This window comes from Enoplosus armatus, chromosome 8, assembly GCF_043641665.1.
Source record: "Enoplosus armatus isolate fEnoArm2 chromosome 8, fEnoArm2.hap1, whole genome shotgun sequence".
NCBI lineage: Eukaryota > Metazoa > Chordata > Actinopteri > Centrarchiformes > Enoplosidae > Enoplosus > Enoplosus armatus.
In genome coordinates, this window is record NC_092187.1 from 8,391,107 (window position 1) to 8,407,048 (window position 15,942).

Below are 15,942 nucleotides of genomic sequence, written 5' to 3' on the forward strand. Positions count from 1 at the left end.
GTGTTCAAGCTCACGAGACCTGTCCATCACCACTGACAACACCGTGGTGAGTGACCAGGGAGGACACACTCCGCAAACATCACAGCAGCAGCCTGCTCCTGCCAATTCCTCCTTTACAGCATCTGGAGGATTGACCCCTTCCTCACCAGGGAGGCGGCCCAGGCGCTCATCCAGGTGCATGTCATCTCCCACCTGGACTACTGCAACTCCCTCCTTGCTGGAGCCCCTGCGTCCGCCATCAGACCTCTGCATATATTCAACCTGATATTACCACACCACTCCTACGGACTACGTCTCAACAACGCTTGCTAGCACTTACTTAATGCCTTGTTTCTAAAAAAAAAAAAAAAAAAACAACACATATCTTTAAGCACTTGCAGTGTAGTGCTGAACATGCTTTTAGTTTGTTTAAAAAGTGGTTTGAAAGCACTTATTGTAAGCAGTAAAGCATCCGCCAAATGAATGTGTAATGTAATGTAGCAGAGCACGCTGGAGAAGACACTCAATTCAATTCAATATGGATTGAACTGACTTTATGAGCGAATCTAAAGTGCCGTGTTTACTGTGATGGTTTATCTAGCTTGATGAAGTTTTAAGTTTTTTTTTCATAGCTGTAAAAAATAAAGGGAGAAAGTGTTTTCTTGCAAAAGCAGGGAAATGATCTGATACCTCCAAACATAGCGGCTGTGTGCAGCAAAGTTTATATTTGAAGGAAAAGGAGAAGCAGAAGGAGATGATGGCTGTTAACATAAAAAAAATGTAAAAAAAATAATAAACTGGTATTGCTGAAGTTGCAGAACCGTACAGCACATATTCAGCAAGTGCTGACATGCTGGTATATTCACCTGTCGCTCTAACTCACACAGGTAACATCCAGGCTTTCTGTGTGCAATATTTATTTTGTACATTACATCATATGCTAGAGATAGATAAGATAGATAAATAATTGATTGTTGTCCCTTAGAGGAAATTTGTTTCCACAGCCTGTACACACATAAGAACAATTAAGGAACATCAATCAATCAATCAAACTAACACAACAACACAGCCACAAGGAACACAGAACATTCACGAGAACATTGAGGGCTGTGATGGCACAAGGGTGTGTTCTTTACCTCAAACACTCACTCAAAACAAGAGACTGACAGGACAAACAAACATCTCTATATGGACAAGCCTGCAGCAAGCAGGTAGTCAGCGTTAACAGCAGCTGCAAACCAGGACACAGAGTGACCTTGAAGTAGCCGCAAAATGATCACATTCAAGATTTTTTAATGATAACTGAGCTGCATTCAAAAACAAGTTCCTAATAACAATTTAGAAGCTTTTATAAACTATTTTAGTGATTAATTGTAAAAGAAAATGAATAAAATTGCAATAAATTGAAATACCGTACAGTACACTAGTGTATGTTCACAACCTGTAGTTTTCAAACAAATTACAGCTCCTTTAAACATTGTGACACTTGTAAAAGTCTCCTTCACTTTGTTTCTTTAATTCTGCTCAGTGAAAGGTGTATTTCATGCAGACAGGAGCATCATGGTTCTCAACATAGAGCTGTTAAACTCAAACATATGTTTAAAAGCTTAGTGCTGAACGGTATTAGTTACGTCATCACATATTTTACCGTTTAATGAAACTGTGTTTTTTTTTGCTGGGTTGCTTTAGTTGCTGGGGTTGTGAAGAACATTAATTTATGCATAAAAAAGAAAGCTGGGAACTTGAATGCAACCTCTGACGGCAGAGCAAGGCCCTCTGGCTGGCAGCGTAAGTAAGACAGGCGCGTGTGTGTGTGTGATTAATGACTACTTACATTGATCTCAGTGATGGCAATGTCAACCACGCTACCCACAACAATTAAGGCATCAAACGTGTTCCATGCATCAGCAAAATAGTTCTGCAAGCACAAGCAACAAAGACACACAGAAAAAAGAAAGAGAGAGAGAGAACAGAGCCAGAAAGAAAAGGAAGAAGAGGTAAAAAAAAACAAACAAACAAGAGAATTATGAGAAAGAGAACATCAAAAAGTTGTGATTTGATTTAAGAGAGTGAGGTTGAAAGTCAAATCCTTCCTGCCACTGAGTCTGTGAGAGTACTCACTTGTTTCATTTATAGAAATATTCATTTGAAAACTATTCTATATTAGAAATGAACCGTCTAATCAGCATGGAGCAGTGGCTCAATGCAACACATATGTTGCCATTTAACACTGTTTAGTTGTAGATGCAGGGAGCTGATGGAAGTGTTGCCTTCAGTCTGTGGTGCTCATCAACCATTAAGTCTACAAGAGATTCAACAGAGTTGCTTTATGAGTAAAAACACAAAATTAAGACAGGAAGGAAGGGAAGGAGGAAAGATGTGCAGGAAGGAAAAAAAAAGGAGAGTGGCCGCAGCAGGAAGAGGGAATGACAGAGTTGTACATACTGACGTCTCTCTACCTGGCTGAGTATGATGTCGACTACACTGCCAATCACCACCAGGGCATCGAAGACGTTCCAGGCGTCCCCGACATAGCCCTGAATATGGCAGCATGCACAGCCAGCAGGAGGAGAGGGGAGGGAAGGGGGGTGCAGGAAAGTATAAGAGGTAGAGAGGTTAGGGTGAGGAGTAATGGAGGGAGACGATAAGGAATAAATGGAAGAGGAGTCACAGCCAGTGAGGGCTTACAGAGGGGAACAGGAAGAGTGTGTGAGGGCTGGCTTTCAGTAAAAGGAAAAGTGCTTACAGATGAAAACATGAACCTTTTTAGGGATGAAATATAAAGGGAGATCTAAACAAGGTGATTTAAGGAACTGATGTTAGTTTTGCATATATTTGCATATACTTGGCTTAAATATTGCAAATATCGCAGCATCTGCAATTATCTGCAGACAAAATCTTATGGGAGAGAGGAGAGGAGAGGAGAGGAGAGGAGAGGAGAGGAGAGAGAAGAGGAGAGGAGAGGAGAGGAGAGAAGAGGAGGGGAGAGGAGAGGAGAGGAGAGGAGAGGAGAGGAGAGAAGAGGAGAGGAGAGGAGAGGAGAGGAGAGGAGAGGAGAGAGGAGAGGAGAGGAGAGGAGAGGAGAGGGGAGGAGAGAAGAGGAGAGGAGAGGAGAGGAGAGGGGAGGAGAGAAGAGGAGAGGAGAGAGAGAAGAGGAGAGAAGAGGAGAGGAGAGGAGAGGAGAGGAGAGAGAAGAGGAGAGGAGAGGAGAGGAGAGAGAAGAGGAGAGGAGAGGAGAGGAGAGGAGAGAGAAGAGGAGAGGAGAGGAGAGGAGAGAGAAGAGGAGAGGAGAGGAGAGGAGAGGAGAGAGAAGAGGAGAGGAGAGGAGAGGAGAGGAGAGGAGAGAGAAGAGGAGAGGAGAGGAGAGGAGAGAGAAGAGGAGAGGAGAGGAGAGGAGAGGAGAGAGAAGAGGAGAGGAGAGGAGAGGAGAGGAGAGGAGAGGAGAGAGAAGAGGAGAGGAGAGGAGAGGAGAGAAGAGGAGAGAAGAGGAGAGGAGAGGAGAGGAGAGGAGAGGAGAGGGGAGAGGAGAGGAGAGGAGAGGAGAGAAGAGGAGAGGAGAGGAGGAGACTTACTCGGGGTTTGAAGGCGATGAGCTTGAGGATCATCTCCACGGTGAAAACCCCAGTGAAGACCATGTTGAGGATGTCCATGGCATAGTTAAACAGATGAGACTGACCATGGTGCTGGAAAGAAACAAAACAGACAAAACAATTTAGTAATATTACATGTCCTGTATTCTAAATGCGTTCTTCACTCTTCTTGATTTTATTAAGACATGGAAGTTAACTTTAACTGCGAGCAGCATCGAGGAAATCAAATTAAATCATCTTTTACATTCCCAGACGTGCGCATTCATCACTATCACTAATCTAAAGGACTGAATGAGGAGCACTTACCTGAATGGCCAGACACAGGGTGTTGAGGATGATCAGGACAAACATGACGTACTCAAAGCCAGTAGAGTTGACCACATACCAGAACTTGTACTGGTAGGGGTTTTTGGGGATGTAGCGCCGGAGAGGACGAGCTTTGAGAGCATATTCCACACACTGACGCTGCGGTGGTGGTGGTGGTGAGGGTAGGTGGGGGCAAATAGAGAAGCAGACAGACAAATAGACTCATGAACAAGAGTAACATGCCTTCTTCTGTAAAAGATGCCGGCATTCTTTTAATCCATTTTTATCCATTTCTACTAAGGCAGTCTTAACTTTTGAAAGCAGAAAAGCTGTTGAACTCTGACAAGACAGAAGTTATTGTTCTTGGTCCTGAACACCTCAGAAACACAGTATCTAAAGATATAGTTACTCTAGATGGCATTGCCCTGGCCTCCAGCGCCACCGTGAGGAATCTCTGAGTTACCTTTGATCAGGACATGTCCTTTTTTTTCACCTCCGTAACATTGCAAAAATCAGGAAGATCCTGTCTCAAACAGATGCAGAAAAACTAGTCCATGCATTTGTTACATCTAGGCTGGATTATTGCAATTCCTTATTATCCGGCTGTCCCAACAAGTCCCTCAAGACTCTCCAGTTGATCCAGAATGCTGCGGCACGTGTACTGACAGGAACCAGGAAAAGAGATCATATTTATCCCGTATTAGCTTCTCTGCACTGGCTCCCTGTAAAATCCAGAGTAGCTCTTACTGGTCAGGCACCATCATATCTTACAGAGCTCATAGTACCCTATTACCCCACTGGAGCGCTGCGCTCCCAGAATGCAGGGTTGCTTGTGGTTCCTAGAGTCTCCAAAAGCAGAACAGGAGCCAGAGCCTTCAGCTATCAAGCTCCTCTCCTGTGGAACCGGCTCCCAGTTTGGGTCCCGGAGACAAACACACTCTCTACCTTTAAGAGTAGGCTTAAAACTTTGTAACTTTTCTGTTACTATTAAAGTTGTTATTGCTATTATTAATTGTATTTCAGTTATTATTACACCTGTAACTACTATTATTTGTCATATTTGCATTACTATCATAATTATAGTTACTATAGGTACTACTGGTGCTGCAATACAGCTCTGTCTGTCTGTCTGTCTGTCTGTCTGTCTGTCTGTCTGTCTCTCTCTCTCTCTCTCTCTCTCTCTCTCTCTTTCAAACCTAACCGGTCAAAGCAGATGACCGCCCACCTAGAGTCTGGTTCTGCTCGAGGTTTCTGCCTCTTAAAAGGAAGTTGTTCCTTGCCACTGTCGCCAAAGTGCTTGCTCATGGTGGGAACTGTTGGGTCTCTGTAATAACATTATAAAGAGTCGGTCTAGACCTGCTTTATTTGCTTTATCGGGATGACTTTTGTTGTGATTTAGCGCTATGTAAATAAAATTGAATTGAAAAAAAATCGACACGTCATTGTTTAGGTAGATCCATTTGGATGGGATGAACAAAAGTCTGTTTGTAGAACATATATTCTTCTGTGGAACACATATTCATATACACCAACCTGGTTCTTGTCCAGCTCGCAGTTCTTGTACTCTTTCTCTCCCTGCTCCTGAAAGGTGACGATAACAAAACCGACGAAGATGTTCATCATGAAGAAGGCGATGATGATGATGTAGATGATGAAGAAGATGGAGATCTCGATGCGGTAGTTGTAGATGGGACCCATGTTCTCCTTGTTAGAGTCGATGGCCTTGTACAATAGACTGCAGGGACACACAAAAAATTAAAATTAAATTGTAGACATAATAGACTTGGAGGGGGCCGGCTGTATCTCTTTACTTGAGATGAAGGTGAATGATTATCAAACATCAAGAATATCCAGAGTCTTATCCAGCAGTACTCACGTGGGCCATCCTTCGAAGGTGGAGACAGTAAAAAGAGCCATCATGGCCATGAGGACGTTGTCAAAGTTGAAGTCGCTGTTGTACCAGATCCTCTCCTTCACCATGGGCAGCGCCGCATCCCCGTTGTTGTAGAGAATGTAGGTGCCTCTGTGATTCAAAGATGAAATATTAACCACATACGCGAACAAGCACATACACAGAGACGCTCATTCGGGCCAACGTCCAATGCTGGAAAGTATGATGAATGAAAAAATAAAAACTCACTTGCACTCATCTGGGCTGGACTTTGCATCATCAGTGCAGCGATAAAATTTCCCCTTTGTGAAAAGATCAACAGAGAACGTTTGTTTAAAACCTTCTACTTCTTGTTGCTTTACACTAGAAGGGCCTGTTGGTTTGCTTGTGACCCCGCCACCCTCTGTCTCTCTTTCCCTCTGTACCTTGAAGAGCTGCACTCCGATACAAGCGAACATGAACTGCAGTAGCGTGGTGACGATCATGATGTTGCCGATGGTCCTGATGGCCACAAACACACACTGGACCACGTGCTGCAAAGGACACACAATCATACGCTGGTAGTAAGAATACACAGTACTGTATCATAAGCAAAGGCACATGTATAGGCAAATATACTTGGGGACACGTTCTCATGGAAAACTAGACACGCACATACAGATACACAGTGTAAAATGTTGTGTTGTTTTTTACTCTGACCTTCAGTCCCTTGGCTCTGTTGATGGCCCTGAGAGGACGGAGGACTCTCAAAACACGGAGAATCTTCACCACTGAGATTGCAGAGGACCTATGGAAGACGACATGGACATGTTGTCATAGAGGCACTCCTTTAAGCCCTGCCACTAGCAGAGCAAAGAGCAATGTTTATATATTATGGCAAAAAATACAACACAGTTGCTCCATGATGCGTTCCAGCTAAGACATTAAAAAAAACGATTGAATGATACATACTGAATGCCGAAGGAGACCAGGGACACACCAACAACCAGCAGGTCTAAAAGGTTGAAGTAGTTTCTACAGAACGCCCCCTTATGAAGAAACGCTCCAAACGCTGTCATCTGGACAGAGGAGAGACAACGGTCAGGACTAAAGAAGACAGATCCGCCATCAAACACACACGCACTAACACGGGGACAGCTTCAAAGTCATTCTTCTATTACCATTTAAATGATCTGTTACTAAAAATTTCAGTTTTCAAAAGAACATTTTGTGTGCGTCGACTTTTGTATTGTCTTCCCCCCCTTACATGTCACGTTGAGTTTGCCTTTCAAACACAAGTATTCATGACAACAACGATGCACATTCCCAGTTGATGGTCCTGCTTTGAAATTAAGAATTATGTTATATAGTTATGTTACTTAGATCAAGCACACGCATGAACAGATTAGTACTTCTAATTTTGTGCATGCAACAATAGTTTCAAGCAATATTTCTAATATGTTTGGTTCAATATTTTGAAAAGTCGGAACAAAAAATAAACTGAGAAGGTAAGCCTGGATTCAAACTTACAAATGCAACACTAAAAATGTGCAGTACTACACACACACACACACACACACACACACAAATAGACAGATCATAAACAATGCAAAATGTTCAGACATGGGGAACATTGTTCAAAAGCCACTACACTCATTTTCAGTGCAGATTAAGCGCAGGGAATGTAATATAAACACTTTCCATGAAACAAGGCCTTTAATCTTCTCCTGATCGAATTTTAGGCTTAAGCCATAATACATGAGATTTACCTGGTGCAGGCATGCAGTGAGCAAGGGGGTAAGGCAGAGGATTTCATTTTAACAGCGAAAATAATAAAATTGAATTCCCGATTTTTGTGGATTTCTTCTAGCACATCCTTTGTAAGAGCATTAGCCAAAACAGACATGAGAAAATGAAGGAAGGGGGCACATCTGTGTGTACAGTATGCAATCAGGCAGTGGGATATAAAGCTTGATGTTAGTTCAAGTTCAAGTTCATCTCTCCACAGTCTGTAATATTTCAAATTGAACAAATATCCTTCTAATTGAAATGTTTGTCGTTCAAAATATGGGACTCATAGAGTATGGGACTACAGAGTCATAGTGCCAATCAAGCATATAAATTGCAATATTCAGAAAAGTAAAAAAAAATAAAGAACATTATATTTAACAGCCAAGAATATTTGGCAACAGCCAAACAAGAAACTGTACTCTGGAGAGCCACTGGTCCATAAACTGGTCGAGGATGAAGAGGGGAAGTGGGAAAAGTGACGGACAGACAAAAAAAAAAAAATCTGACAAAAACGCATCATCTCTGCGTTGACGGATTGGCGCCATGACAACAAGACAAGAAGGCGGCCACTTTGACCAAATATGAGGGGAAGGGAGACGAGTGCAGCAAGCTTGGAAGTGGTGGGTTGTTGCAGAGGCAGCGCAACAGTTTTTCATTGTTTACCTTAATAAGGATCTCAAATGTAAACATACTAGTGAAGACATAGTCTGCATAGCCTAGGATCTGAGGAGGCAATCAGAGTGACATAAGCACGCAGGGTTACTGAAGCTCTACCCAGCACAGCACAACACAGCACAAAGGTCATTTACCTTCAACAGGATCTCAACAGTAAAGATTGCGGTGAAAGCATAGTCAAAATAACCAAGTATCTGCAAGAGGCAATGCACAAGTTCATGTCATCAAGTCATTCCAGGATAACAGCAGTATACAGATACATTAAGAGACAAACACAGGTGATAAATAACTACTGATACATTAAAGCTGCATGAGGCAAGATTTTACTGTAGAAATAGTGTTATCAGTTTAACAAATTTGCACTGCACCAGAAAAGTCTTACCCATAAATTGAGAGACTTACAATTGTCTCAAGTTTGTTAACAACAGCGGCAGGTCTTCTCTGAACAATGAATAAAACTCTGCTAAATCTCCTTGACATCAGTGAGAAATAATCTAATCCAGAGAAAGACAGACTTCTACTTACAGTTAGTGCCACAACTGTAATATATTTGAAGTTTGGCCATTTGGGCATGTCAGATTGCCTAGTGCAGCTTGTTTTGGTTTGTGGGTCTATACGTCCACATCATAAAGACTATAATAGCTCCTATGATATAAAACTCCCTGTGGAAAAGTGGAAAACAGGATTTGATAGCAATTGTAGAAACAGGTACGTTTCTGATGCAGTATTGTGTGGCAGTGATATATTTTTGTAAGTAGGGGAGCAAAAAACGTGCAAACTGTTGTGGCTTTTCAGAAGAAATCTAATCAAAATAAGTACTGCTGGTCCCACATATTGGTTAATATATCTTTAAATATACCTAACTTCCCAGCATGCAAAATGCTGCCCATGTACTTTGTGTTTCTATGTAGCTAAAACAGGTGGTAAAATGTCTTGTTATTAGATTGTCTTTTGCCAAATCATGCTTTCCATATGGACTTACTAATTACTAACTAACTTACTAACTTACTAATAACTTATTAAAGATGGGTCTATTCTATTAGTAAGTAATGACAGTGTGCACAATAACAGGACCCTGAAATGAAAGCAGCTAAATGGAATTCAGCCATCTTCTAAGATAAAGACTGATTGTCAGCTACAGTGAGACAAATAAACCCTCCAAAAATGTGGGATAGCCTTTTAGGACAGTTAGTGGTCGTTTACGTACAATATTGCGAGCAGAGAAGTTGCGTATCGGGTCCTCAGCGGCCAGAGAGACGGAGCTGAGCATGATGAAGACCAGGATGAGGTTGGTGAAGATCTGATGGTTGATCAGCTTATGGCAGAATACACGAAACCTACAGCAGTAAATAAAACAAAGAAGGAGAGGGCAGAGAATGTACAGTGTACAGCAGTGGCCTCTGCTATTACTGATTTTAGAATTGTTTTTGTGTTGCACTGAACAGGCAGACTGGTTCCTGTGCCTCAGTATCAACATCCCCAAACAGCAGACTCACGGGTTTGTGCTGCTGAAGATGAAGAAGGCGCTGCCCGTCGGGATGGGCGGAGTCTTCTCTTTGATGCTGAGTTCAGACAGCCTCTGAGGGCGGGGCCCTGACGGGACTTCTGGGAGGTTGTCATTATTGTCGTCATCGTCACCCACTAGGAGACATGGAGTTATTTTAATCCTTTAATATGAAAACAATCCTTCAGTCATATTTGTAGTTTTATTACTTCAGTTTGTCTTTCTTTTGTATCTTATATTAGCTGATCTAAATTGTTTACTCTCTGGAGAGCTTTTGATAAATGTGCAGTGTCAATGTACAAAATGATGTTTTGTCCTCTCCTTTTAAACGTTGTGTTTATGGTGTGTCAAGTTCATTGTATTGATACCTTGCTGAATCATACAAAATCATTTCTAATCACAAGATCCCTCAGATACAGAATGATTCAGTTTAATGAATGGATATACATCTGCATAATTACTGACGGGGTTTTTTTATCTCTTAAGAAATACCAGATATTCAAGATCCGATATTCAGTGCAGCAACAATGAGTGCTCCATGATGCAAGACGGACAGGGAACGTCTGTTAGATCTCAGTCTGCTATCACCAAAGCAGCCATCCACTGACAGCTGAGGAGTGTTTCTAATATCGAAATGTTCTGCGGCTTCGCTGCCTGTCTACACTAAACGTGGTCTTGAAAATGAAAACTCCCTCAGCATTTGTTCTCTTAAGAACTATATTTTACGGCCAGTAAAGTTGTTCTCAGTACTGCAGGTACTGTTGGAGTTCTCATCCTCACAATAGCCTTCCTTTTCCCTGCATCTTGCCAGACACGACTTTAGTTGGTGAAATAACACATAATTTCTTTCATTGTTCAAACTTCTAGTCTATCACAAAACCATGAAATTGGATGAATTGATGGTTTATTTGTGGACCCGGGTTGGGGTCCTCCTCCAGTCCCTTTTACCTGGAGAGTTGATGGTAGGATACGACTCTTTGTCTTCCTCCAGCAAGACTTCTGCTGGCACCTACACACAGTGATCAGGTTTAGCCTTATAAAAATGTACAAGTACTGAGATGAAAACTATATAAATAACACACTTTAAGACAGGCGGTCGCAATTTGTTACATTCTGTCAATAAAACAATTTGCATGATTTATGAAGAGAGCTATTCCATGTCTTACTGTGGCCTCTCCATCTTTGCCTTCTATTATTTCAACTCTCTTCTTCTCTGTGCTTAAATTCCTGTTAGGGACAGAAAGCAGGAAGTAAGTAACGAGGCAGAAGGCTATTTTTTTCTGCCAATAGAAAGTGCTTGTAACAAATGTGACAAATGTCCACAAAAACAATGAAACAGAAGATGTGAAATATTGAGGTGTCCGAAGCTGTACTTGGCACTATTCTTCCTCTTCCTGGCCTCTTCTTCCTCCTTCTGTGCTGTGTTGAGGCTCTCTGCGTCTGCCAGGTTGTCGACAGCGATGGCCAAGAAGACGTTTAGCAGGATGTCTGGTCATGTGACTTAAGGAGAAAACACCTGGGAACAACGTCGAAACACAAACCTTTCACACATGCAAGCATGAGAATGTGGATTTATCCTTGTGTGTGTGCGTTTCATGTTTGTGGACAGTAGGATACAGTTTCCGCAGATGAAGAGGATGATGAAGTAAATGCAGACCACCATTCCAGAGGAAGCCGGACCGCCGTACGCCATGATGCCATCATACATCACCGTGTTCCAGTCTTCTCCTGTCAAGATCTGGCAAACACAATATACAGCGGCAGCCATTTCAATAACTTATTCTATGACTGACTTGAAGAAAATGTCTGCCATGATGCCACAATTCAAAGTTAGATATTAGATATATCGAGTAGAATTAAGACTGAAAAGGCGTCAGGTTGATGCGATCATATAAAGGACTAGTATTTATTTCTATCGTCATTGTACCAACGAACGGTATATTCTACTAATTTGAGCTGTTATTGTCATGCTTCTCTGTGATTGGCACAGCTGTTTCAGAGCTATGAGACAAGGGATGTGACTGGATAAAAGTGTATTTATTAATTGCCACACCCTCCGATTTATATTCCACTCCACTCAGCCCTTTTGCCCTTTGCGCTGACGCACCTACATGAACCAAAAAAGCAGATGCGCTTGGAGACGGGAGCCCAGGCACCCAAGACCTACACTAGCCATTGTACAATTAAAATAGGGCGCAGGCATTGCTTGGTCAGATGCCGAGAGGTCTGGCTTTAAAACCTCACAGACTGCACTGTGTGGTTGAGTAAACCTGATGATGTTGACGTTGTTGCCATAAATATCATAAAATATAAAATATTTGGATTTAGTTTGTGGCTGGTAGAGAGAAGTGTCCCGAAATACTAGAAGATTCGAAAATTAACTTGATTGAAATGCTATTTTCCCAAGCAGAGAATACTATTCATATATAATAATAATCTAATTGTTATTGTAGTGTATGTTAGTTAAAGCCTTGTTTGTCCTGCAGGTGCTGTCATCAAATGATATAAGTCGTATCCGAGTGAAGTGAATGAAACCAAACACTCACCTGGAACACAGTGAGCAGGGCCTGGGGGAAGTTATCGAACGTGCTCCTTTTGGTCACGGTCTCGTCAAAGTTGAACTTTCCCCCAAAGAGCTGCATGCCGAGCAGGGAGAAAATGATGATGAAGAGGAAGAGCAGCAGCAACAAGGATGCGATGGACTTCATGGAGTTGAGCAGAGAGGCCACCAGGTTACTGAGAGATGCCCAGTGACTGGAGAGGAAACAAAAATAAAACAAGTTAACAGAAGGACCCACACACACACACACACACACACACACACACACACACACACCTGTGAAGGCAATGATGGACAAATATGGAAATGATTATATCTGTTAGACAAGGCATTATATTCAGCTACCTCCTCATTCAGTACATCACATTTTGACATCCAGTAAGGGAAAAGTTGAAAACAACAAGCTTAATAATAATAAACTCCTCTACAAAGTACAATGGGGAACTTTTCCTGAATGGGATAATTGGGCACGCATCATGTCAGTCAGAGACTTCCGTCTGACTTCTTGGTCATTTTCTTTTTGAAAATGCTTTTAGCTTTTTTTAATGCGACTACAGCAGATCACAACAGCATCCAAACACTGGCACTGTTATGGCTTGCTTTACGCACAAGTCTGAATAGTACTGAAGAGTAAAAACAGGATTTTTCCCATTTCATTTAAAAGAATGAAAGAAAGAATATGGCCTGAAACACTGAAGTCATTTCTATCGCATCCAAAGAACACATAACTTTCTGTCGCTCACCGTGTAACCTTGAAGATCCTGAGGAGTCGCACGCAGCGGAAAACAGAGATGCCCAGTGGAGACATGAAGGCCAGCTCCACCAGGATGGTCTCTATGATGCCTCCACACACCACGAAACAGTCAAAGCGGTTGAACAGGGACACAAAGTAGGCCTGCAGCCCCAAACTGTACATCTTCACTAGCATCTCCAGCGTGAACATTGCCAGGAGAACTTTGTTGGCTACATCTGGAGAGGAGAGGAGAGGACTTACTTTAGGAACAAATGGTCTCATAGCTGAGGAAAGTCAATAAAACTGACATGAATACATGTTTTACAACCAAGCAGAACAGAATTGAGCAAAATAGATACCCTGTACTTCGGTCAGCCAGTCCGGCTGGTTGTAGTGCTCAGAGGCGATGGTGAGAGTGTTGAGGAACACCAAGATGATGACCAGCCAATAAAACGTCACCGATTTCACGGCTGCACGACACTTCCTGCGGCAGAAACGGTTCCACCGCCGCCACTGACGACTGACAAATAGTTCCACGTTAGAATCAACGGTCAGGATACATACGGCCATATTCAGAAGAGTTTAGTCCCTAAGTAAGACTTAATAAGACACAATAAAAATAGTAATACTTGTTTTAGAGTTGAATTTTACACATTTTAGAATTAACTCTTCTCACTTCATGTATATGTGGTTGATTACGTTTTTATTTCCCACATATACAGTTATACATGTGATTAATAAAATGAAAGCACAACAAAACTGTATGAAGAACTGGACGAACATTTTAGGTAAGTAAACGGGGGGGGGGTGTATTAGTGAGATCAGGATAAAGGCTGGTCGGTCAGAAATAAAACACGACAGACATCGGATCACTAGTCAATACAAGGTATGGTACAAGTCATGCATGATGAGTTGAATCAAACAGATGAATGAGGGAGGCGTCTACCATGCAGTGTCAAAGATACTAACCTGCACTTTGACTTAGTAATTTTTTGACTGGGGAGAATAAAAGATGAAGCAACTTTGAATAAAGGGCAATGACATGTGCAATTGTGCACTTTTAATATGTAAAACAGCCATCGTGTCTATCGACAGTTCTTTATCTGGTCAGTAATAAGAGGTCAACCTCTTTCTATCAGCTTATCATAATAATAATGATATGTCACACTCACCACAGCGGTCCACAGCAGGGTGATTTGTCCTCCACTCCATTGTGATTCTCTGTGTTCACCGACTCTGTCTCACTAGCGGGCATGCTCGCTATGGTATCACACACACACACACACACACACACACAAAAAGTAATGTGAGATGACAAAGGTGCCAAATTGACAAAGACAAAGGCTTAGGACATAAAAAATGTGTCCTGGATGAAAAGTTTCACCACTAAATTTCACATAATAAAAGACTTTCCTATTGACACCCATGCATTTTTGGTTTGGCTTGGTTCCAGGGTGATGAAATATGTTTGAAGTCAAATCCATTATTTTTAATACAGAAAGAAAAACATATTGAAAAGTATTCCAGAAACAATTCTCTAATCTACTGTGCGGAGAATGAACTCATATTTTTAGATGTCAGCTGTTGATTATAAGCACTGAGTCCAGTTTTACCTTTTCTGCTTGTAGATGTGTCAGCTGAAATTATATCCTTCTTTCATGTGTCACATAGCTTATAGGCCAAGCCAAACCACAAGAAAACAAAAACAAAAAAATGCAGGTGTAAATAGAAAATGCTGGGGTGACGACGTTAATGAAAAGGAAATTCTGGCAGGTTTTTCCTTAATTACAGAATATTTTGTTCTCACAGATAGAGACTGATGGCATCCAATTTGGGATTGACCCCTGGATCTCGGAGTAGCACCATGTGAAACCAACTGTCCTGTTTTGTAAACGCTGCAAAATGATGAGGGTCTCTGCATAGATCGAGTCACAGTGAGTACATGCTGCCAGACCTGAGTCAAATCGGACTTTGTAAATAATTCTTGTCACTTTTTAAAACCATTTGTCAAACGGAAACGCCATCAGAATACAAATATTGTCACTCAGATTAAAGAGTTTACTTGTGTTGAATCTTTTAAGCACTGATTGTCCAGTTGAAAATATTTGGTCCAGGTCTGTATGCTGCAACAAGTATTAGTTACGTAGTCACAGGGTTACAACATACAGTATATTTGAAATCATATATACTGTACGTGCATAAAATAGTGTCTTTATAAGTGACAAATGAAAGGAATTCAAAATGATTATGATTGGATGAGGGATCTGCACACAAATACTTTGACAATTCTCATTTGCAGTCATGAGATTAACTGAAAACACTGATGTATTTCTAAACATTACTTTACGTTACAAGGCATGTCAGGATGTAATATTCAAACTGGTACTAAAATAAACATGTATGTCAAGCCTGCCTGGAAACACCTAAATGTGCATTATTTATTTAAGACTTTTATCACATTGAAATGTATTAGCATATTAAAGTTTAGTTAGTAAGCCTACCATTTATGTATTGCAACAGTAGTGTGCATTGAAATCTAGTTAGAAGAACATATTTTATACTGTGTCTTTAAACACATTGAAGGTGCTACTCTACATGTGCTTCTGTGCCATTAAAATGAAATCATGTTCATGATGAAGGGAAATCTCTGTTGTGTGAGTGTTTTATTGGTAACATTAGCGTTATTGTTCCTTAAATTGAAAGCCACATTTCCCATAAACCTGCTCCCTGAGAAGATGTTGCTGCTCGGTAAACATCCCCCTCCATTGAGACATTTGGCTGGAGGAGCCTTTCATCTGCTCTACAGTACAACACGATTGATTGATTGATTGATTGATTGATTCACTTCACTAGCAACCAGGCTTTGTAAGTAGGGAACAATGTGATGCAAAGGAGTTCGGAGATAAAGGATGATAAGGTGTATACTTAGAATGA

General features: G+C 41.4%; 1 protein-coding gene across 1 annotated transcript in view; it reads right to left on the reverse strand.

The window, feature by feature from the left end:
• The window catches only part of cacna1db (calcium channel, voltage-dependent, L type, alpha 1D subunit, b), an 81,194-nt gene that overhangs the window by 14,729 nt on the left and 50,523 nt on the right, over positions 1-15,942 (reverse strand). Inside the window, exons 11-32 of the mRNA XM_070911016.1 lie at positions 14,181-14,268; positions 13,368-13,528; positions 13,019-13,244; positions 12,262-12,469; positions 11,333-11,453; positions 11,089-11,203; positions 10,882-10,942; positions 10,664-10,724; positions 9,708-9,852; positions 9,419-9,548; positions 8,346-8,405; positions 8,200-8,259; positions 6,718-6,824; positions 6,466-6,553; positions 6,192-6,299; positions 6,016-6,068; positions 5,752-5,898; positions 5,409-5,610; positions 3,876-4,034; positions 3,552-3,662; positions 2,439-2,516; positions 1,814-1,897 (exon numbers count right to left, since the gene is read on the reverse strand). Coding sequence (XP_070767117.1) covers positions 1,814-1,897; positions 2,439-2,516; positions 3,552-3,662; positions 3,876-4,034; positions 5,409-5,610; positions 5,752-5,898; positions 6,016-6,068; positions 6,192-6,299; positions 6,466-6,553; positions 6,718-6,824; positions 8,200-8,259; positions 8,346-8,405; positions 9,419-9,548; positions 9,708-9,852; positions 10,664-10,724; positions 10,882-10,942; positions 11,089-11,203; positions 11,333-11,453; positions 12,262-12,469; positions 13,019-13,244; positions 13,368-13,528; positions 14,181-14,268 — 2,573 coding nt within the window. The remainder of the gene's footprint in view (positions 1-1,813; positions 1,898-2,438; positions 2,517-3,551; positions 3,663-3,875; positions 4,035-5,408; positions 5,611-5,751; positions 5,899-6,015; positions 6,069-6,191; positions 6,300-6,465; positions 6,554-6,717; positions 6,825-8,199; positions 8,260-8,345; positions 8,406-9,418; positions 9,549-9,707; positions 9,853-10,663; positions 10,725-10,881; positions 10,943-11,088; positions 11,204-11,332; positions 11,454-12,261; positions 12,470-13,018; positions 13,245-13,367; positions 13,529-14,180; positions 14,269-15,942) is intronic.